General features: G+C 32.8%; 1 protein-coding gene across 1 annotated transcript in view; it reads left to right on the plus strand.

The window, feature by feature from the left end:
* LOC145247930 (uncharacterized) overlaps window positions 1–14,880 on the plus strand; it is a 38,723-nt gene extending 23,843 nt beyond the window's left edge. Inside the window, exons 2-4 of the mRNA XM_080109569.1 lie at window positions 6,250–6,383; window positions 12,796–12,890; window positions 14,710–14,880. Coding sequence (XP_079965695.1) covers window positions 6,250–6,383; window positions 12,796–12,890; window positions 14,710–14,777 — 297 coding nt within the window. The 3' untranslated portion in view covers window positions 14,778–14,880. The remainder of the gene's footprint in view (window positions 1–6,249; window positions 6,384–12,795; window positions 12,891–14,709) is intronic.
* The last annotated feature ends 7,847 nt before the right edge of the window (window positions 14,881–22,727 follow it).

Below are 22,727 nucleotides of genomic sequence, written 5' to 3' on the forward strand. Positions count from 1 at the left end.
TGGCTGCCAACACATGAAGAATGTCAGTAGCCATTATACAAAATACTGTTAGAAACTCACTCAATATATGTTAATGTGACATGGGCAGATGTATATTCGGTGGGTTTCTAACAGTATTTTGTATAATTTTTTTTTGTTTTAACTCATTTTCCCAAACTTACCATATTCAAGTAAGAGCTTGCCGCCATTTGTCGTTTTCAAATATATCGATAAACACTGTATGATCTCCGAACCGATTACGCATTTTAAAGTGAGTAAAACCACTAAAAACTTTTCCAGATAGGTAGAAGAGTAACTTGTGTTTGATAACATTTATTTGTTATAAATTTGTTTTTTTTGACCACTTTTTCGAATCTGTGCGTATAGTGACAGAAACAGTAAACACCCCATTTATGTATTGAATATTTGATTTTTTTTTTCTCCTAGTCGTTTGTTGACTTCTCTGCTAAATTACTTCAGTTTCTAATCGAATTGAATTTTATTTGCATTATCCAATCGGTTATCCTCATCATTGTTGTTTTGATTGTTATTCTCTTCGGTCTTCTAAGTTGGATTCTTGCTGTTATTTTATTTACCTCTTCTTCCGGAGGTTAAACACAAGGTCAAGCGTCGGTTTGATGAAAATGTTTCTGTGGAATGAACCAGATTCGAACCTGGCACACCCAGATTTTCAGTCTCACTGTTATCTTCCGAACATTTCGGACGCTATCTGAAGTGGCTGAATATAATAACCTTGATGAAGATAACAACCCAAAATATGTAAATAAAAATACCATACCTCTGAAATATAGTCACAAGTTTCACTTAAGAATTTTTCCATCTGTGGAACATAATACCACAGAACTGCTTCCCTGTAGTCTACAACATGGTTGTCTCCAAATACTTGTCTTAAACCGTTTTTTATAAGTAATTAAATGTTGTTCCTTCCATACATGATTTTCAATCCTCTCGTAATATATTCTTCAGCATTCAACTTATCCTCCAGTGGCCTTTGGCCTTTATAAGCGATGACTCATTAGTTTAAAAAAAAAGATTCTCAGATTTTTTTTTTTTTAATACTAGTTGTGATTGGCCAGTTTACATGTTAAGAGAGCAGGATCTGTTGAAATATTTTTTTTGTAAACAATTGGTGTTTTCTTTTTTTTGTTTGTATGTTTGCTTTTTTTTTTTGTTTTTTTGTAAATTTGATGGTAAAACCCTAGTCTTCACAGCTATGAAGGCAATGGTCAAAACCCCATCATACATTAAAAGATGGTGTAGCTCCACCCTTGGCCACTGGGTCTGATTTGTTTGTAGTCAGCCGTCTCATAGTGGTCAGGGCTTTGCAACACTAAACATTTGCATGATTTCTCTGACTTTATGTAAATGACATTTTTTTAATATTTTTTTAAATATTTTTTTAAATATTATTTCGTTTCGTCCTTGTCTTCTCTCAGCGCTAATACTTTTTCCTTTTTCTTCTTTTTTCCCCTTTTTTCTTTTTCCTCTTTCTTTTCATTTTCTTTTTTCCTTTTCTTTTCCATTTCTCCTTTTCTTTTCTTTTTATTTTTATTTTCTTTTTCTTTTTTCTTTTTCTTTTTTCTTTTTCTTTTTTCCTTTTCTTTTTTCTTTTCTTTTTTTCTTTTTCTTTTTTTCTTTTTCTTTTTTCTTTTTCTTTTTTCTTTTTCTTTTCTTTTTTCCTTTTCTTTTTCTTTTCTTTTTCTTTTTTCTTTTTCTTTTCTTTTTTTTCTTTTTTCTTTTTTTTTCTTTTTTCTTTTTTTTACTTTTTTTTTCTTTTTTACTTTTCTTTTCTTTTCCTCTAATAAATCACCACATATCAAGACCAAAATAGTCTCTGAACAATTAGTACACCTAGATTTTCTTTTTAGAGAGTCACCGCTTTTCAAAGCCCAGAGGCCATTCAAGGATAAGAGTTAATGAGTATCAGGTGGTCAGTGCGACACCACCGTAATGATCAGTAGTGGTGGAAATTAGAAATTGATTATTTAAGAGGACAACTCAACAATAACTGTAACATCTGTAGCGTATAATGTGATGCTTTCTTGACCTAGCGTGAAACGAATGTTTCTCACAATTCTAGCCTCAGTTAAACTAGTAGTATTTACTCCACACGTAGACATATGAAGTTTGAAGGAGGCGGGTGACCTTCAGATTATGGTCTCATTTCGCACTTTAAACACCAGCTTAAAGTCAAAATCAGATGGAATAGGAGGAGATTACATTCTGCACTATGGTGGATATACACTGTGTGTATTTGAACGAACTAAGATTGAGTATATATTCCTTGCCTAAGCATCATGAGCGCTGACATGAGGTCTTATCAAACCCCATCCGAGTTAGCAAAGTCTCTTAGCTTGTGTTAGAAACGAGTCCTGACTCTTTCTTTTTTCTTTATTTTTGGTATTAGACATCCTCCAAGATGCCCACTTCCCATTTTAATTTTGTCTTTCCCACCCCAATGATATATATCTTGGAAGACACCACGCAATCTTAAATCCCATCCATCTTTTCATTTTCTTTTATTTCCCAATAATTCCCCCCCCCCCTTTTTCCCCCCCATTTAGAAACCATCTTACTTGTTTTGGGCTCTATAAAAACAGTGAGTAGCTCGTACCAAGATCGATTTGGAAGAATTCTACTACCTCCTACCACATTTAGAATTTTATTTTTCATCAATCTCTGTTTTTTAGCACCTTCCAACTGATGAATTTATACACACACACACACACACACACACACACACACACACATGTATATATATTGTGTTGGGACGATTCCCAATCAGAATCGGGAATCGAAAAAAATCAGAACTATTTGTGGTATTGGAATCAGAAAAATTTGTGCTTATTTTCCGATGCTAAAAAACGATTCTTTTAATTGGCTTTTTTATTTGATTTTCTGTTTTCTGTAAAGAAAAATATTCTCCCGTTGATAGTAATACTAAAATAATGAATATACATTAATTTTAAACTATTAAACTAAAATCGATGGATCATCACTCACAAGTGTATCATTACGCTTGAGAAAAGATCTGCACATTTAACATGTTTTTACGGTAATAGTGAAAAAGAACTTTAGTTAAATATATAGAGATTTATAAAGAATCGGAATTGGTAATTGTATTGGAATCAGGAATTTAATACAGAATTGGTAATTGTATTGGAATCAGGAATTTAATACAGAATTGGTAATTGTATTGGAATCAGGAATTTAATACAGAATTGGTAATTGTATTGGAATCAGGAATTTAATACAGAATTGGTAATTGTATCAAAATCAGAAAAAATATTGGAATCACCCCATCCCTAATATATATATATTATTATTATTTCTTTTTTGCAAATAAAAACCGTTAAACCATTGAGGATAATGTTAAGTAGAATTTAACCATAAAGTGAATGCAGTATTTTGGTGAGTGAGACTAGTTTAGAGAATAGACCAATAGGATGGCAACCGACCCCCAATTTTGATCTTGTGCCATATCTTATGTTCCTATTTACTTTGCCTCCCCACGAGGGCAGAGTTAGACACCAGGGTCGTTTTTTAATGTGAAGAAAGAAGCAAAAATAAAAAATTGTCTCAGTAATGAAGGATTTGTCCTCTACTAACTAACCGAGAAAGAAGATTTACTTTTGTGTGAACATTTTTTTGTAAAATTTTAAAAATAAATAAAAAATCCAAGCCTAAAGCTGCTTGAGGATAAGAGTTGATGATGAATCTAATGAGATGGTTTATAAAAAAGTATTTGTTGATATTGGATTTGAAGATGGTCATGTAGTAATCCACAAGAAAGTAGTTTCATGGTAATGTGTTCAACAGATGGGATGTTCGTGAAAAAAAAAAAGAAACTCTTTTCATAAAAATTCTGCATAATGCTGAGTACACGAAGAAAGAAAAGAAAAAGTTATTTTTGGTAGTTCTTGCTGTGAATATTTTGCAAGGAGAAACCAGAGATTGATTGGTGCTCAGTCGAGCGGCTTCCATGAAAATAATGGGAGTAGAGGAGGACTGATTTGTGAAAATAATGGCTGGGTATTTATCTCTTTCCCATGGCAGGAAAATGTGATACTTGGGTCGGAAAGTGGGATTGAAGAACCAGCGACCCCAAAGAGGAGCACTCTGGCCTGCAAAAAATGCGTGAGCAGCCCTGTCTGCATTTTCCAATAGAAATGCCTCGTGATTAGCAGAAAACTAATGCCTTCTCAAAGAGGGTGGACCTCCTAGAATTGCATAGGAACAGCAACATACTGCAGTCAACAGGGAAAAGACCATTTCAGAAATGCCGTAGACTTTGTTGATTTTAGTGTTGAGGGCAAAAATCTCCCCAAGGGAATCAAAAAGGTGCGACTTTATAGTATAGTGTGTCATCTGATCCAATTGCGTATTTTCAAACAAAAGCATTTCAGGGGAAAACATTATTACGTTCTTAAGTGTCCTGTCGAAATTAGTATAAATTCAAAATATTATGAAAAATGGCCCAGTAGATGTTGTGTTAGAGCTGATTTTCGGAAAAAAGCGTGGAGTAGATCTGTAGTGAAGCCAAGACTACTATTTCTCCATTACATGTCTCTTTCTCTCTACTCTTCCCTTTCCCCCTTCCTTCCTTCCTTCCTTCCTTCCTCCTTTCCTCAAAGGTTTGACCAGAGGTTGTAACTAATCTGGACGGAGAACAGTTCTGGTGGGAAAGACAAAAAGAGAGATACAAAAAGCAAAAAGACGGAGACGCGAGTGGTTCCAGAGTCAAGGGACAAAAATGAAAATCACGGACTTTCTATAATCCGATACCACTTGTACGCTGAAATGAATATAAAACCGTTTCGTTTGGAAGTTCCTTTGTTTCTTTATTATTATTCCCAGGTCGGTTTCTACTCCCGTCTTATTAATTTCGACGACTCCCCAAAAGGGGGACCCGCCGAAATGGTGACCTACCCAACAAGAATTACATTATGGTAACCGCCATAGATCAATAAAAAAGCAAGATGGCCAACCCGAAAGATAGTGTCATCAGATTCTGTGTAAAGCAACTTAAACAATAGAATACAGTTATCTGCCCCTGTTTTCGATCTTCTAAAGGATTAATTTACAGTAAAAAATCACAACTTCCAAAAATTCTGTTTTTACTTATAGTTATTTTTCTACTGGACCATTTTTCATAATTTTTTTTAATTTATATTCATTCCGTCATGACATGTTAGTACGTAATAATGTTTTTCTTCTGAAATGCATTTTTTCGAAGACACACTATAATAAAGTTGCACCATCGAAAAGCCAAATACAATCTGGGGGAATTTGTACCCCTCTCCTCCCACTACATCCCCTCACCCTGCTCTCTAAGTGTAGAATGGACATTGTTTCCCACTTTATTACTGAAAATGAGCAGATCTTTTGAAGATCTTTTACTAAAATGTGACCTTAAGTAAAATCTATACATATATAAAGTTAAGATTTTTTGTTGATCTGACATTGGTAATAAAAGTCTCCTTTTCCACTTAAAAATTATTCAAACAAACTTTTTAATATACTCACTCATGGATATGCGAGTGACTTCATAAAGGTTAACTAATTTGCATATTCCGTTGAAAAAACGAACTTTCATTAATTATTCATTTTTCTGCATTTTTTTATTGGATGATTGGTTTCATTTAACTATTATGCTCAGTTCTATTTATGCATATTTTTTATATTGTGCATAATTGTATTGCATTTAGTATGAAAAAGTTCGAGCACATGCACATATATATATATATATATATATATATATATATAAGTGACGTTTATCTGTGTGAAAATAGTCTCTACCAAACTCCTCAGTCAATTTTTGGTCTACAGACTTGAAACTTAATATATAGGAGATATGGACCTGTGGAACAAATTCAATTTTGTTTTTAACCAATGAAAATAGCTGTTAAGGGGTAAAAATTGAAAAAAATAAGATGAACTTGACAAAAATAAGTCTACTAAACCTGTTACTTCTACACATATGCAAATACGCATTTATATGTTAGTTGCTTAATTTTTAATGTTTTCTTATCCATCTGTCGATAGCTCAAACGGTAATAACTAAAGCTTGAGCAGATTTAATGGTTGGAAGAGGAAGGCCAAGGAAAGCATGATAGGGATGGATAAGGATGGATATGAGAGAAAGAGGTATAAATAAAAGGCCGTCCAACACATGCCAGCATGTAAACAGACATGAAACCATGATTATGATGAATTAAACGTTTTTTAATTATTATTTTTTTAAATCAGCTGAAGAAAGAAAATCGCAAAAAGAAGAACTCTGGCGGCAAAAGACGAACTCAGAAGAAATTAGCCGCCAAGAAAGCTCGCCTCGCCAGTGTCGATTATTTAGAATTTATGAGTGATGAACAAATAAAGAAACTGTAAGTAAATGTTTGTCCTCCGACGTTTTTTGTTTGTGTTTTTGAATTTTGTTATGAGTGTGTGCATGCACACGCATGGAAATAGGAGAGAGACGTGAAAATGGGGTTAATAAAAATCAGTGAATATAATTGGTTGAAGCAAACACTGCTTGACTATAATATGGATCTTAGAATGTAAATTCATGCATTTAGCCTGACGATTTCCTTCAGGAAGGAAGCATAAACATTTCTATGTAATTTATGTATTTTTCATACTATATATACTTATGTTTTCTTTATTTTTATTTTTTTTTATTTTTTTTCTTTCTTTACTTTTTGCTTTCTTTTTTGTTCCTATTTTTTCCTTTTTATTTTTCCTTTTTTTTCTTTCTTTTATCTTTTCTTTTCCTTTCTTTGGATTTTTTTTTCTTTTGTTTTTTTTCTCTCCTTTTCTTCTCTCTTTCTCTCTCTATTCCTATGGCAAATGAACTTTATAAAACCAGCTTTTGTATTTTACCATCATGCTATTTATGATTACTTAGTTAGATGATAGACTGATTTATCTCCCCCTGTTTTACAAGTATTTTCGCTCTAAACAAAGACAGAGTGGCAAAATGCGGAAACTGATTTTTGTTTTTAATTAAACTTCTACTCGATAATTTTTTCCTAATTTTTGGTGAGGATACTAAATTTTTTTTGTAGTGTGTATCGAAGAATTTTTACCTGGAAATGCGATTTTCATATGTGCCCATACTCTATAAGCACCAAAATTTGTAAGACAAATTAGAAACTTAAAAAAAATATTTGCATATATCTAAAAACATAAGTTCCTGTTTATCAGCACAGTACAGCTTTTAATGAATTCAATTTTTTTGTTTCTTTAGTTCTTTCTAAGATCAATCACTTGCCAACAGGACCATGCAAAGGTTTCCAACAGTGAAAATGGAGTTATAGTCAGCTAACATACTTCCTAATTTCCGGCATAGTGCTATCAGAAGCAGTGACGAGGCAACTCAGTTCCTTCACTTTTATTATTCTTCAGTATTTCTATTGTGAAGCAATTTAGTGAAATCTAATTTATAAAACTAACTATGTCTGTCTGTCTGTCTCCATATTTTCAAACTCTATCTCTTTCAAAACTAAAAGTCACAAAGTGGCGTTAGGGGCCTCAAATGATTGGATTTTTTATGGACTGTGCTTTTATGGGTCTTTAGCCAGTTAAAATAGTTTTTAAGGGGTCAAAAAGGGGTAACATTTTTTAAATAGTTGTACATTTTGTACATTCATGTTAGTTTATTTTTAATCAGTTCATATACGTGTCATGTTGGTACAGTGGTAACGTCACCAGCTTTGAATGTAACAGTTTTGCTTTAGGTTTCGATTCTAGCCAATGACACTCAAATACTTTTTTTATTACTTTTGAAATCATGACTCTATAATAATAATATATATGAAATCTGGACAAATTAAAATATATTTAAGCATATTTTTACTTACACCCGGGCAAAACCAAGCACTGCCCTCAAGTAAAATATAAGAAAAGGACATTATTGAAAAGTATACAATAAAAATTAACAAAATTATACAGATAAAAATAACACAATTAGTTTTTATTAAATAGTTCATTACTTAAAAAGATTTTTGTGTTTTCAATAAGTTAAAAAAAAAAAAAAAAGAGCTAAGAAGTGTTTTTAATAATTAAAAAAAAAACTATTTTCAATAATGCTTAATTAAATAAGATCAGAAAAACTTTTTAAATAAAAAAGATCAGAAAAACTTTTTAAATAAAAAAGATCAGAAAAACTTTTTAAATATAAAAGATCAGAAAAACTTTTTAAATAAAAAAAGATCAGAAAAACTTTTTAAATAAAAAAAATCAGAAAAACTTTTTAAATAAAAAAAGATAAAAAAAAAAGTAATAAAAAAAGTACATGCTCAGGGGAGATAGAGGAATGAGAGAAAAATGCGAAAGGAACTGATTTGCCTTGTCACTGCTTCCGATCATACAATGTTGGAAATTAGGAAGTATGTTTGCTGACATATATTATTTTTTTTATTTTTTATTGGAATCCTTTGAGATGAGTAATTTGTATATTTATTTATTTGTGAACTGTTATCCTCATCTTCATAGTTGTTGTTTCATGATGTTTCGGCCAGTTCATCCTCTGGCCTTCTTCAGGTGATTAACCGCGACAGGAGAGGAATGCTGAGTCTCATAACTGTATCCCCAGTAATTACTGCTTTGCATAGTTGTTGTTGCCACACCACATTTTGGCTAACTATACCTCTGGCCTGCTTTGGGTAGGATTGAAACTGCTTTCTTCAGAAAATGTTCACCTGGAACCGTAAGGATTCGACATCTTTATCCGCTGCGCCACGGGCCCCGAAGGACGATCAAGGTTGGATTTTTTGGTCTTATAAATCCAAGTTTTCATTTTTATCTGGTCTTCCATTGTCGGGTTGATACTGAATATGTGTATATATATATATATATATATATATATATATATATATATATATATGATTTTTATTGGAATCATTAATCATGAGTAATTTGTGTATTCATTCTCTTTTTGCAGACTGTTATTCTCATCTTCATAGTTTTTGTTTCAACACGTTTCAACCAATTCATCGTTTGGTCTCCAAGTGATTAACCGTGACAGGATGATAATTACTGGTGATACAGTTACAAGACCAAGCATTCCTATCCCATCGCGGTTAATCACCTGAAGAAGGCCAGAGGATGAACTGACTGAAACATGGTGAAAGAGCATCTATGAAGATGAGGATAAACGCCTGCAAATAAATAAATAAATTACTGACTATAACTGAAAATGGTTCGATAGGATTGATTCCAACTTGGTTCACCCAGGTCGTAAATTGACATTGATATGCACTCCAACCCCCACTACATGGAGAGAACTTGAATGCCTACTAGATACTGTCCTCGAGTGTCTAAGGTCTATCTGTATAGGGATTGATTTATCAGGTCAACCTGACATGAGCATACTTTCCTCTACAAGTAAACCCTTGCCCTGGAATAAGACTAAGAGATCACAAGAAAGATATTCTCTAACACGAATAAATTTTCGATTGAGAAGAAAATTATGTTCTCATCTTCTTTACTGACTCAACATTTAAGATGTAAAGGAGAACTTTAATGGAACATTCGGATGTTCATGTATCTCGTATAGATATCAAATGTTAGCCTCTAAGAAGGGGCCCCTTGATTTTGGAGAACTTTGATTGAAGTAAAATGAGACAAAAAAAGGAAAATATTGTTCACATTGCAAATATATATATATATATATATATATATATATATAACAAAAAAGTTGTTCACCCAATTAACTCATAATAAACCACTACATGACCGCGAAAAAAAAAATATATATATATATATATATAATTAAAAACATAATTTTTACAACGCAATACGCCTGAGGATGATTGGATCCAACCTAGACAATTTTGAGAAAAACATAAGTGATGTTGCCTCAAATAACTCCATCAGACTAGATAAATTCTTGTTCTGGAATCCAGTAATACAAAGAAACCACAAAAAGATATTTAAATGCTCAATTGGGGATAGGAAAATTGTTTTATTTTTGGTTGCCAATAAATTTGATTTAATTTATTTTACTGACTGGACAGAGCCTCTTAAACACTTTTAAAAGTAATCTTTCAAACAATGAATTTTGAATCACTTGAAGCATCCCAGACTACCAAAACACAAATTTTGGCTTGACACTGGAATTTTTTTTTTGTTTTCTTTTACTTTATTTTGTAAGCTTTAGAGATTTATAAAAAGAATAAATGGTGTTTATATAATACTAGCCTGGGTTCTCAGCTTGCCTGGGTGTTTAGAGGTGTGTGTTAAGCAAAAAAAAGGAAAAAAAAAAAAATTGTAGGAGGCAGGTAGGCTTGAACCCGAACATCAAAGGAGGAAAAGAATGTGAAAAAAAAAATGACGTCTTTGCTGTTGTGCCCATCGCCAAACCGGAAGTGACGTTAGGTTTAAATTAAGGTTAGTCATTCGAAAAAAGGGAATGACTTTTGAAAATATCAGCAAAAAAAGCTACCCCTCCCTGTAGAAAAGTGCTCAATTGAGAGTGAAGAAATTAATGTTTTTAACCAATTTTTCGATATTTGTTGTCCAAAGGGTTGAGCTTCAAAATGATACTGATTTTGTGAAAATCTGTTGCCTCTGTCGAAAGTTTTAGGCAGACATACAAACAAACATACATGCATATATACATACATTTAAACAGACAGGTGAAATTTATATAATAGACTAGCGGGAGTACCCGGCGTTGCCCGGGTGTTTGTATGTGTGTGTCATTGGGGGAGGGGGTAAAGCAGAACAAAAAGGAAACTTAACCCTGTTTAAATCTAAAAAAAAGATGTTAAATTTCTTAGAAAAAATAAAACCTAAAAACAGATTTTAAAAATGGAAAAAAGTCTTTTGTAGGTGTAAAAGAAAAAGGGGGGGGGGATTGGTAGCAGGTAGGCTCGAACATACACCTGCGGTACGGCGACGGAAGCAATGTAATACGTTAAATTTAGCTGTTAAAAAGTGAATGAGTTCAAATAGAGGTCACACATCATGCTATTCCGCAGTTGCGAGACAGTTTTTAAGTGCGTGTTTAATGAGGTCAAATCCGCACTTAATTTTACTGCAGGATAGTTCTTTTTTACCCAACTTTGTCTGGTTTTGTTTCCCCAACGTCTTGGGGAAAACCAGCTCTCCCTTTATTAGGGGAGTATGCAAATGAAAGCGATTGTTTGATATGACGGTGAAAACCGACATTAACCAAACGTCCATCGCTTTCTGGCACGTGGGCCGAGAACCGCTCGTTAGCTTCACATCAGTTTCACTTTTATACGAAAAAGCCGAATGAACATGTGAGAAATTGAAATAGCAATAATCTTGTAAAAGTCGACGTAAATAAATCTAGACGGACGCGCGTTCGCAAATCCTAGATATTATTATCTAGGGGGTATATAAACACTTCTAAGTGATAGTACCACCCCCCAAGCCCGGGAACCCCGGTGAAAACAGCCTTTGTTGGACATACAAAGGCTCTCGCGCACATTTTGCCTTTTATATATATATACGAGATTTTTAGTTTATTAAAAACGAGAAAAAGTTATAGCCCATTGACTTAAAATGAGTGCTTTATATTAATGGTTAAATATGTCTAAATTTGTGCTCATTTTTGCATTAAATATTAACCCATAATAATATCTGTGTATCGAATAGATACCATAATACTTAGTGCACTGCATCTTATTACAAAGCTCCTCACAAAATTTCAATCAGATTGGCTCAGTAGGTTCCGAGAAAACTTCTAGAGTAAATGTCGTATTGTATTGACTAATCCCTAACTGTGGACAAATACCATAATACTTAGCTCACTGCACCGTATCATAACAGATCAACTCAGTAGTTTCCGATAAAAGTGGAATGAACACACTAAGAGAAATATAATCTAAATATAAAAATTGCATTCCAAGTAATAACTCTTCGATATTTACTTACATATCATGCAAAAATAAATATCCTCACCAAAAATTAGAAATACTTATTGAGTAAAATTTTAATTAAAGAAAAAAAAAAAATCAGTTTTCATATTTTGCCGATCCGACATTCAGTGTTACTTTATTAAATGACTGACTGACTTATCTCCCTTTGATTTACAGGATTTCTGCTCTTATCAGTGGTGGATTGACAGAATACGATAAAACTGATTTTTATATAAATAAATAAATCTTCTACTTGATAATTTTTCCGAATTTTTGGTGTAGTTATTTATTTTTTGCCTGATAAACTAGTATATCAAAGAGTTTTCATGTTAATTTATTCGAGACATCGATTTTCACTTGTGCCTCTATCTGTATCCGCACTGAAGATAATCTTTAATTTAAAATCAAAATTAAAAAAAAAACATGCATATTATGTCTGCAAGGACCCGTAGTGCAGTGGTTAGAGTACTTGGAAAACTCAATTGCGTAAAGTGATATTCTCTTGAAGGGGTTCAATCCTGAGTGTGGGCAACCGGAAAATACAATTGCAAATTACTTAGGACCTCTATCCAGTCATGGCTGACGGAACAAGAGCCCTCTACCCACATGAAGACGATAAAGGGTTCCGCTCAAAATTCTGTCCGAATTCCTGAGTTCGACAAGATACACCTGAAGAAGGTTGGAGGTTACATCGACCGAAACGTGAAAATCACACTCACAATGAGAATAGTAGTCCGATGAATCTTTTTAATACGAATAAAAGCTTGCATGTTTATAATTTAACCGGAAATAAAAAAAATCTATCCTAAGCCCAAATGTGTCCTATTTGTAGTTTCTGATTCTTAAGTGTAATTGATTGTAAATTTCTACGTTTATAATTTAACATTCTCATTTTTTTTCATAATAGAGAGTCGGCAAAATGTACAAAACTATTGACTGGAAAACGACAAAGGAAAATAATGAAAAGATTACGGCATGAGGCTCGTGAAAAGAACAATGAAGGTGAGTGCATTTTTTTTTTTTTTTTACATAGGAGTCACTACTTATCAAGGCCCGGAGGCCACTCGAGGATAAGGGTTAATGAGTGTACAGTAGTTAATGGGACAGGATTGTAGTAGTCGTTAGTAGTGGAAATTTGGTAAATTGGATTACTTAAGGGGACGGCTCATCAAGAACTTGTTTATGTTGGACTTGACGACTGCAAAATTGTAGTCAGCTGGGAAGGCATTTGATATGAAATAGACAACTATAACCCCCACCCTCACAAAATGTCGACATAACGTTATATTTTAACATTTTGCATGTGATGTTGAAATTATTAAAAATTAAAAAGTACTGATCACTTGAAAAAATAATACAAGTAAAAGTAACATTTATCAAATTATAGTTTTATCGTATTGCTTAATATTGACAAGTTCTTAAAATACAGGGGAGGCAACTGCATAATTATTTTGACAAATCTGCCATTACAAAATAGAGAATGGTGGACTGCTAATATTTATGTTTTTAGTAAAAAAACACACGTTTTGGATTTGCCCCTCGCTTTATGCCAACAAGGCTGTATCATCTGCAAATAGCAGTTCTGTTATCAGCTCGTTTTGAGTCTTTGCCTTAGTCATGCCAAGTTGAACAGTTTGCCGTCAAATAAAGACGTCTTTGTCCGTGTCTTGATAGAATTTTATTAGTACCGTGGTTAAGAAAACGGTAAAAAGCATTTGTTGCAAACACATCCTTCCTTTGTTCCATGATTCACTCTCTTGCTTCCCCTTCCCCTTGTGCTGTTTAACAATTTAAATAAAGTAATCTGGGCATCCAAATGTCTTAAGGACTTTCCACAGCATGTTTCCTGTCAACTCCAAAATCCTATTCTATACAGAATTGGAAAATGGGTACAGAAAGATTGGTGGGCAGAAACTCCGCTACAAGAATGTGATTAAGCGCCACCAATAAGCAATGAGTATGAATACGAAAAATTGGGAAGAGCTAGCAGCAGACTGAAGTTGCTGACACAGTAACCTTCCCAAAGGAAAGACAGAAATGGAGGTAAAAATAAAGGCCAGGTCTGAACAAAAACATTACCAAAGGCAACAACCCTGGTAACTACCCATGCATTGTGGGGAAACTTTTCACACGGAGTGTGGAATGCTATAACACAGTAGAATAAAGCACTGAGACCCTGACTAGTCATCTTTTATTTTATTTTCCTTTGAAGATTGTAATGCTGAGTATGGGGCAGCCAAACCAGCTACCAACATTGCCCTGCTTTTTATTGAAACCAACCGAGAGCTCTTTTTAGTATCCTCGTTGTGCCCTTAAGTGCAATTGTCTGGATCTCTTTTGCACTTGGTTCATCAGGAATATTAGTTAGGTAGGACTTCAAGTTCTTCTTCATAAGTCCTGTGGCACCTATAATAACTGGCATGATTGATTGATTGATTGATTGATTGGTTGGTGGTGGTGAAAAAATGTGGATAGCACATGAATGACCAAAAATACTGGAAGAAATGTGGACGACTCACAGTGGACTCGACTTAGGTATTTATTTATCAGGAGGCAACACGTGAAATGATACAAATTACATCTATCAGTTTTAATCCGGTATTAAGTTTGTTACTACAAATATCACAGCAAGAAGTCGTTTATTTATACAGGTTCAAAGTCGTTCCCTTAATCGCATCCACGCGCATCTGTCTTTAGAGTTAAAAGGGGGAGGTAAGTTCACCTGCAACAGAAAAACACAAAGTTCGCTCCCCTTGATCGTATTCTATCGTCCTATAAACAGTATGTAAACAAAAGATAATTATTCCATTTTCTTTTCCAGTTAAATTTGATGAAAAGTTCTCCGATGCCTCAAAAGAACCTGCTGACGTTGAAATGAAAGAAATTTGAGGAATTTTGGAATTCATTCGGATGAAAAAAGATACGAGGAACTTCAAAGAAGACAGTTATTTTGTTATGTAAATATTTTTAAATAAAATATCTCCAAAGAAATTGTTTTCATTTAAAACTTAATTATTAACAAGATGAGGTTAATTTACTGCCCTTGATCTCATTTAAATGGTGCAAGGGAGATAACTTATGTTGATTTTATATTTGTATTTTGTAAGGAATATTTTTCAACAATTTATATTAAAAATATTTCTTATAAAATAAAAGTACTTATTTATTAACTATTGACCATAAATTATTTTTTTTTAAACTATTATTTTATTGACCATAATTATTTATAATAAGGATACTTGTACAGTTTAAGCAAGACATTAAAAAAATGAAAATGTTGAACAAAATTATAATGTACGTATTCATTATGGAACAAACTTTTCATACAAAAAAGCATTTAATTTAATCAAGCAATTTTTTTTTTTTTTTTTTTTTTTTTTACCAAGGAAAATCAAATTTTAATGAGATCGATCGAGTAGTGGCCATCTTTTTTTCGCTTACGAGAAGGGAGCGCGAGGGGAGATAACTCCAATCTCCGCTTGAAGTTTGTCAAAATTTCAAGAGATTATTTTGAAACATGGGCAGAAAAAATATCTAGATAAATATTTTATCTTTTTTCACTTATTTTTACAGAGTTTCTATGTCCTTTTTTTTTTCTTTTTTTTTCATTTTGTCCTTTGTTAATCAATTTTTCGTTTAAATGCACCCCCTCCACGTGTCTGTAAACAGGCAAATGCGACGAAAGATCGATCTCGTTAAAATTTGATTTTCCTTTGTAAAACAAAAACAAAAAAGATTACTTGATCAAAGTGAAATTTTTTTTTTTTTTTTTTTTTTTTTTAGAACTTCATTCCATTAGAGATATGTACAATATAACTTTTTTTTTCAATATTTTCATTTTTTAATGTCTTGATTAAACTGTATAAGTACCATAAGTTATTTACATTTTTTTATTTTTTTTTTTTTATTAATTTTTTATTCACAAGAAAAGCATGAATTTTAATTTGAAAAGAATTAAAAAATCTGAAAACAAAATCGGATTCAGAACATGTTTCTTCTACATTTGTTAGGATTTATGTGGAGATGACAAGAATGAAAGTATTATTCTACGCTCGGTCGGGTCACTCCTTCTTAAAACTTTACTGTCTAAATCATATCTACAAGTTAAGAACGGGGTTTGTGTCTATCTTTAATTTACCCGACTTTTATGCGCTATTTTCGAGATTTTTTTCGATCACTATGTCTTCGTTTCGCTTTTCAGTATAAAAAAAAGCGAAACTTTTGAGAACGAATTTGTGTTCTCGGCCTGGTCCTCAGGGACGTCCAGAAAGCAAATCAGCTTTCGATCAATGCAGTTGGACACCCCCATTTTTTATAGGGAGCTGGTTTTCACCCCAACCCAACATCTTGGGGAAAACAAAACCAAAACAACTGCCTCGCAGCCATACTTAACTGCGGAATTGCTGTTTGACCTAATTCACTTTTTAGTCAAGTCATCAGGCTTTTTTTTTTTTTCGCTTTCGCCTCAAGAATTAGGGTTCGAGCTTACCTCCCACCCCAAACTTTTTTTTTCTTCAAACACATGGGCACTGCCGGACTGTTCGTATTGCATCATGTTCGTTTTTTTTTTAATTGTTTTTTTTTTTCCCCAATTTTTTTGTAGAAGTTTTAATATTGTTTAATTTAAACAGGGTTATTACTTTGATTTGTTTTGATTTTACTCCCCCCGTCTAAACACCCGGGCAATACTGGGTACCCCCCGCTAGTATATATACAGGGTGTCCACAAAGTCTGGCTACATTATGTAGCCAGACTTTGTGGACACCCTATATAAAAGGCAAAAGTGGTGCACACATTTTTGTATGTCCAGCAAATGCTTTTTATATATTCCCTAGATCATAATATCTACGATTTTGCGAAGGGACGTCGTGTCTACATTTATTTGGATCAACTTTCATAAAATTCACGCTATTCCATCCTCTCGCGTGTTTATTGGTCTTTTTCGTAGAAATAAAGCGAAAGCAAATCGACTCACCTGGCCTTCGTGGCCAAGATGTCTTGAAAGCAATTAACACCGTTCATACCAGACAATTGCTATTCATTTGCGAGCTCGCCCTCTTTTGGAGGAGCTTGGTTTCCCCCAATATTGTGGGGAAACAAATGAAATGACAGAAAGCTGAACTGGCCTCTAACCAACGTTTGTTTCTGCAAGTCAACTTTTTGATTGACATTGATAAATTTCAACACTTCACTTCCTATGGCTTCCTAGCATAGCGGTAAGATCTCACGTTTTCTTTCAGCCTTCAGGTTCGAGTCTCCCTCCCTAATAACACTTTTTTCTTTTACACCTCCAAACACCTGGGCAACGCCGGGTACCCCCACTAGTCTATATTATAAATCTCACTTATCTATTTAAATGTATAAAACTTTTGACAGAGGCGACATTTTCACAAGATTGGTATCGTTTTGAAGCTCGACTCTTCGGATAACGAATATCAAAAAATTGGCTAAAAACATTAATCTTTTCTACAAGGAGGGGTTTGCTTTTTTTGCAGATATTTTCGAAAGTCATCCCCTCTTTTCGATTGATTAGCCCTAATCTAAACCTTCGCCATTCTGGTTTGGTGATGGACGGAACAGCAAAGACATCACTTTTTTTTCTCCCCCCCCCAACCTTTGAGGTTTGGGTTCAAACCTGCCTGCCTACAACGCTTAGCAACAATGATAGAACAACGGGCTGTGAAAATTCTGTGGGTCAGTTGATAACTTTTTTTTTTTTTTTTTTTTTGCATGAAGTGGTCTGTAGGTTCAAACTCTGCACGTAAATTTCTTAATGTTTTTTTTTTTTTTTTTTGTTAACTGCAAAGAATTTTGTCTATCTCTTCTCTACTTATATATAAAGGTACTTTGTGTGTGAGTTCGTTCCCTATAGACTCCAAAACGACTAGGCCGATTTTGAAAATTTTCACATGTACCTGGGAGTGTTTTTAAATTAGGTATTCCGATACAATACCTCTGATAAGTATCAAAAACTGATAGTCAAAGAAGAAACAGTCCAATTTTGCTCAAAGTTAACTTTTACACAGCCTACCAACATAATTGCATTCAAAAAGTTTTACCACCACAAAAGCAGAATGGCTCAGCCTATAAAATCAACAGTAGGTTCTCTACATTGCAATGTAGACTACACTGAATTGTGGACAAAGTCACTACGAAGAGGCACGTGAAGCTTCCTCCCAGTGCACAGCGGTGAGTTCCTGACTAGAGTAGGCAATCAATTGATTTAGTTGATGAATGAGTGATTTCGATGACAATAAAATTATTAGAAGAGTAGAACATTCGTTAATCCTCTTTAAATCCGAGCAATGTCAGGTCGCCCTACTAGTTTGTGTAAAAATGGTGAATTATTTTACCGGAAATGACGTGATTTCTCTTTAATTTAACTAGCCATTTACTATTGTTTATATTGAGATTGCCAATCCTTCATTTATAGGCAGAGGTAGGGGGATCGTTAATCTTAATTAAAATATACTACCCAGGCTCTGTTTAAGGGGAAGGGGAGATAAGGTCGCTGGAATGTTGAGAACAGATACTACAACTTTGATCTTAGCCAAACTCCCAAGTAACTGTAATAAAGAGTAGTTTCCAAGCAGGCAGGCATCTCCCTTAAAAAAAAAAAAAAAAAAAAAAAAAAAAATACATAAAAAAAAATACATAAAAAAATTGACACAGAATATATTTTGTCCTTATTTGTCATATTCCAAAAATAACGTAAGTAGTGTCTGTTTTGTTATCACAAAACAATCTCTGAAGCATTATCTCCTGGGTTTGTGTTTAGTATTAGTTTAGGAAGGGGAGGGAGGGCATTTTTTTTTTTAAATAAAAAAATGAAGTAGAATACGGACCATGCTAAAATAATATTTAGAAAGCCATTCTTAACATGGGCGGGAAGGGTATTTTTATTTTTATTTTTTTAATTCTGTACTTTCACCTTATTTAATAAACAAAAAACTGACTTATGCAGAATATGGCCTGTGCTAAAATGCTATTTAGAAAGCTATTCTTAACATGTGGAGGGTATTTTTATTTATTTAAAAAGCAATTTTTAAACTAGTCTTTCACCTAACAAATAAAAAGTGACTTATGCAGAATACAGACCATGCTGAAATAACATTTAGAAGGCCATTCTTAATATGGGAAGAGGATGTTATGTAACTATTCTGTACTTTCACCTAACAATTTAATAAATAAAAAGTGACTTATGCAGAATAGGAGGCCCATCTTCCCAGGCTTTACCGTCACAAATGGGCCTGCTCAGGCATTTTTATTTTTTTAGAACTGCCCGCCTATGGTACTGTACCACAGACCTGCTTTCCAGCTGTCTACAACACGGGCGTCTTCAAGTTCTGAGTCATGAAATTTTTGACACCTCTAACAGAAAACTGCGAATAAAATATAAAAAACTTATAATTTCTTTTTTTTAAAGTGGGTTGTTTATTTTCTGTATGGAATATACTTCCAAAATACACTATTAAAGTTGTTTAAAAAATAGAAATATTTTTTTATTTTTTAAAAAACAGTGTTTACAAAGTGCCGGTGCACGTTCAACCAGCCATTTTTTTTTTTTTTTTAACGCATGAAATCAATTGAATTTTATGAGTGAAATTTTTTTCAATTGTTAAACTTTAAAAATTTATGAATTTTTCTATTGGTTCAATTTTTACGATATTTTCTGAGTCAATGTGAAATTTTATGCTCTTTCCATTAAACCAAATATAATATTTTAGACAAACGTTTTTTTTTAAAATTCTTCCCCCCCCATTTTGAAATGTCTATTAAAATTTAAATAATTTACGTAGCAAAGTTTTATATATCATAAATTGAACATCAATAAATAAAATATTCTAATTTAAACAAACAAAAAAAAAAAGTATCGGTCAACTGGATGTTTTGTTGAACAGAAAATAAGTGAATGTGCTTTTTTTCAACTATGGAGGCTCCAAAATACTAATTTTGGTTAACAGCACGCAATAAAAAGACATTAATTCTGGCGTTTATAAGTCACCGTAATATAATCACGAAAAAAATCAGATTTCTCTCCCTTTATTTGAACAGTCAATAAATCTGATTTTTTTTTTTGAATCCTTGTTTAAAAAAGTATTTTATTTAAAAAGGACATGGAATATAAGTATAAATATGGATAAATTCTTAATGGAAGTATGCATGAAATAGAATTTTTCATAGGCAAGTGATTTTTTGGAATTTATATATATTTTTTATAATCGAACTAAGTAAAATTTTGTTGATTTTCTTTAAATCTTTTTTAAAAGAAAACAGATTTAAAAAAAAAAAAAAAAATATTACATAATTTGCTATTAAAATTTTTTTTAAAATTTGTTCTTTGCTCCTTTAATTGAAAAAAAAAAAAAATAAATAAAATAAAATTAGGGTTTGAATTACATTTTTCAAGTAGTTATAAGCTTTGAAAGATAGTAAGTTTATTTATTCAAGCTCATATACTGCATTTTTAATGGCCGATTCTGATACACCTAACCTTGCACTCATTAACTCTTACTTTTAATCACAAGAGAGTCAAGGCCCAAAGGTAAGAAAAAGTTTCTTATCATTTGCTCCAATGTTATCACTACGATAACAACATTAATAGCTTTGACACATCCTCATCCATTGTTGTACACATCATCTCTTTATCCCCCTCTCATGGCAGGAATATGTTGTAGCCTGAAAGTCTTTGTGATAGTACGAAGATACACAACACAACACGAATACTTGACAGAAATCAGTTAACTTCTGTGCGTGATACTGTCACATCACACAGAAATAGGAAGCCTAACCCTTGTTTACTGATAGCTGTCTGTGTCAGTCTCTAGTGATTTTTCTATTTCCCCTCTCTCGGCCTGATCTACTCTCTGGGACCTTCCAGCGACCAACTGTTTTCAACTGTGTCTAGCTCACAACTGTCTTTCTCAGGGTCCAAACTCTGTCAGTTGAGAATCCAGTGGGATACTTGACCGTTGCAAAATCTTCTCAATTAGGCACTATTGTAAAAACACTTACCTCAGCAAACTGCTCCCCAACATCATAAAACTAGATATATCACTATTGTTTGGTGCTTTTCTTAGAGTCATTGCTCCACCTTCTATCAAGTTTCTTTTGTCTACTGATAAACCTTTTTTCCTTTTGTTATATTTTTTTCAAATTTTAATTAAATTAAAAATCAGTTTCATAAGAAAAACTAGTAAATTCAAGACATGAGCTTCTATCATGTAATCATAAACGTTGGTTTAAATTTAATAAATATAAACCACCTTAAATCATTAAAAATTACTCATTAGTAAAAATAGATTACTTTTTTTTTTTTTTTTTTAATAAATTAAGTTAGACTAATTACCGCCCTTAGACTCGTAAATCAAATAATAAATAAAGCCAATAACACATGACAATTATCTCCCCTTAAAAACTTGCAAAATAAATATTCTCTCTCTATAGATATTAACTGTAGCGTCTTTAAATCAAAATACGCTAACGGAAACAATTTACTGCACGAGCGTCGCCCTTTTAAAATTCATCATTCAATAAAATAAAAAGCTATAGCAAACATCTAAATGACTACTTTAAATACAGTTCCTGATTTCAAAAAAAGAAAAAGGTAACTATATCTATATATTTTTAAATCAAATTTATTATGTAAATTAAAAAAAAATATATATTTTTTCTACTCATTTCTATCTCTAACCTATACTAATTTTCTTATAAATTTTAAATCCAAACCTTTTACTTCAATTTTTCAGATTCATCTGCCTTACTTTTAATGCTAGGTTTATTTTTGGTGTCTTTTCAATTCAATAGAAATCCTCCTAAATTTGCTGATGAGACCGTGCTTACCAAAAAAACTATGTATAATTGTTTTACGTGACTTCATGTATACCACAAATAAAAAGCACGGATTTCCGAAACGATCGTACAGATAATTGACTTTGTTGTTGTTCCTTCTTATGAAACTGATTTTTAATTTAATTAAAATTTGATTTTTAAATTTAAAAAATTTTTTTTTTAATTTTTAAATTATAAATCACATTACTTAATATATATATATATATATATTTATTCAGTTTTCACTCCAAACAAGGCAACGTGCCACTGAAGTAAGGGGCTACTATCGGGAACATAAGTTGCAGGTACGTTATGAAGGGAGATGAGCAGCAAGATGTCTGTCCACATTACACTTGAACTTCTGCATGTCAGTACAGTTGAGAAAGCAGAATCCCGGAAAGGAGTTCCAAAGTTTAGCAGTTCTGGGGAAGAAACTATTGGAGTAGAAGGCTTTCTTACATCTAGGGATCTCTACTGTGTAGAGGTTGGGGTTTAGCTGCTTGTCGGAGGTATATATATATATATATATATATATGCGCGTATAGTTATAAAGGTTATAGAAGTACCCGGTCCTATTTGGGAGAGTGAGAGGATTTTTCAATTAGAGGGAGAAATATGAGCTACTTCATTTTTAGATCTAAATAGAATGTGCTCTGATGAACTCGTTGCACTTGTGCCCCCTCAACATACATACCCGCTCAGCAACAAAATCACTATTGAGGTCCTGAAATGTATTTCTACTTAATAGTTTTTCCCCTTGAATAGCTAGACTTTGGAATTCTCTTCCTGCTACCTGCTTCACTGATTGTTCTGATGTGCAGAAGTTTAAATGTAATGTAAAATAACGTCTTGTTAATCTTTCCTAGGCATAGTCCCACCAGTTAGAGTGAAATAAACTGACTCCGGGTAAATGTTGTCAAACCGCAAGCAATAATAATTAAAAAAAATAATTAAAACAAAGCAAAGATAAATGAATAAAAAAATTAAAAAAAAAAGAAAAAAAGAAAA

Source organism: Euprymna scolopes, chromosome 26 (genome assembly GCF_053919585.1).
Source record: "Euprymna scolopes isolate OS-2025 chromosome 26, ASM5391958v1, whole genome shotgun sequence".
Taxonomy (NCBI): domain Eukaryota; kingdom Metazoa; phylum Mollusca; class Cephalopoda; order Sepiida; family Sepiolidae; genus Euprymna; species Euprymna scolopes.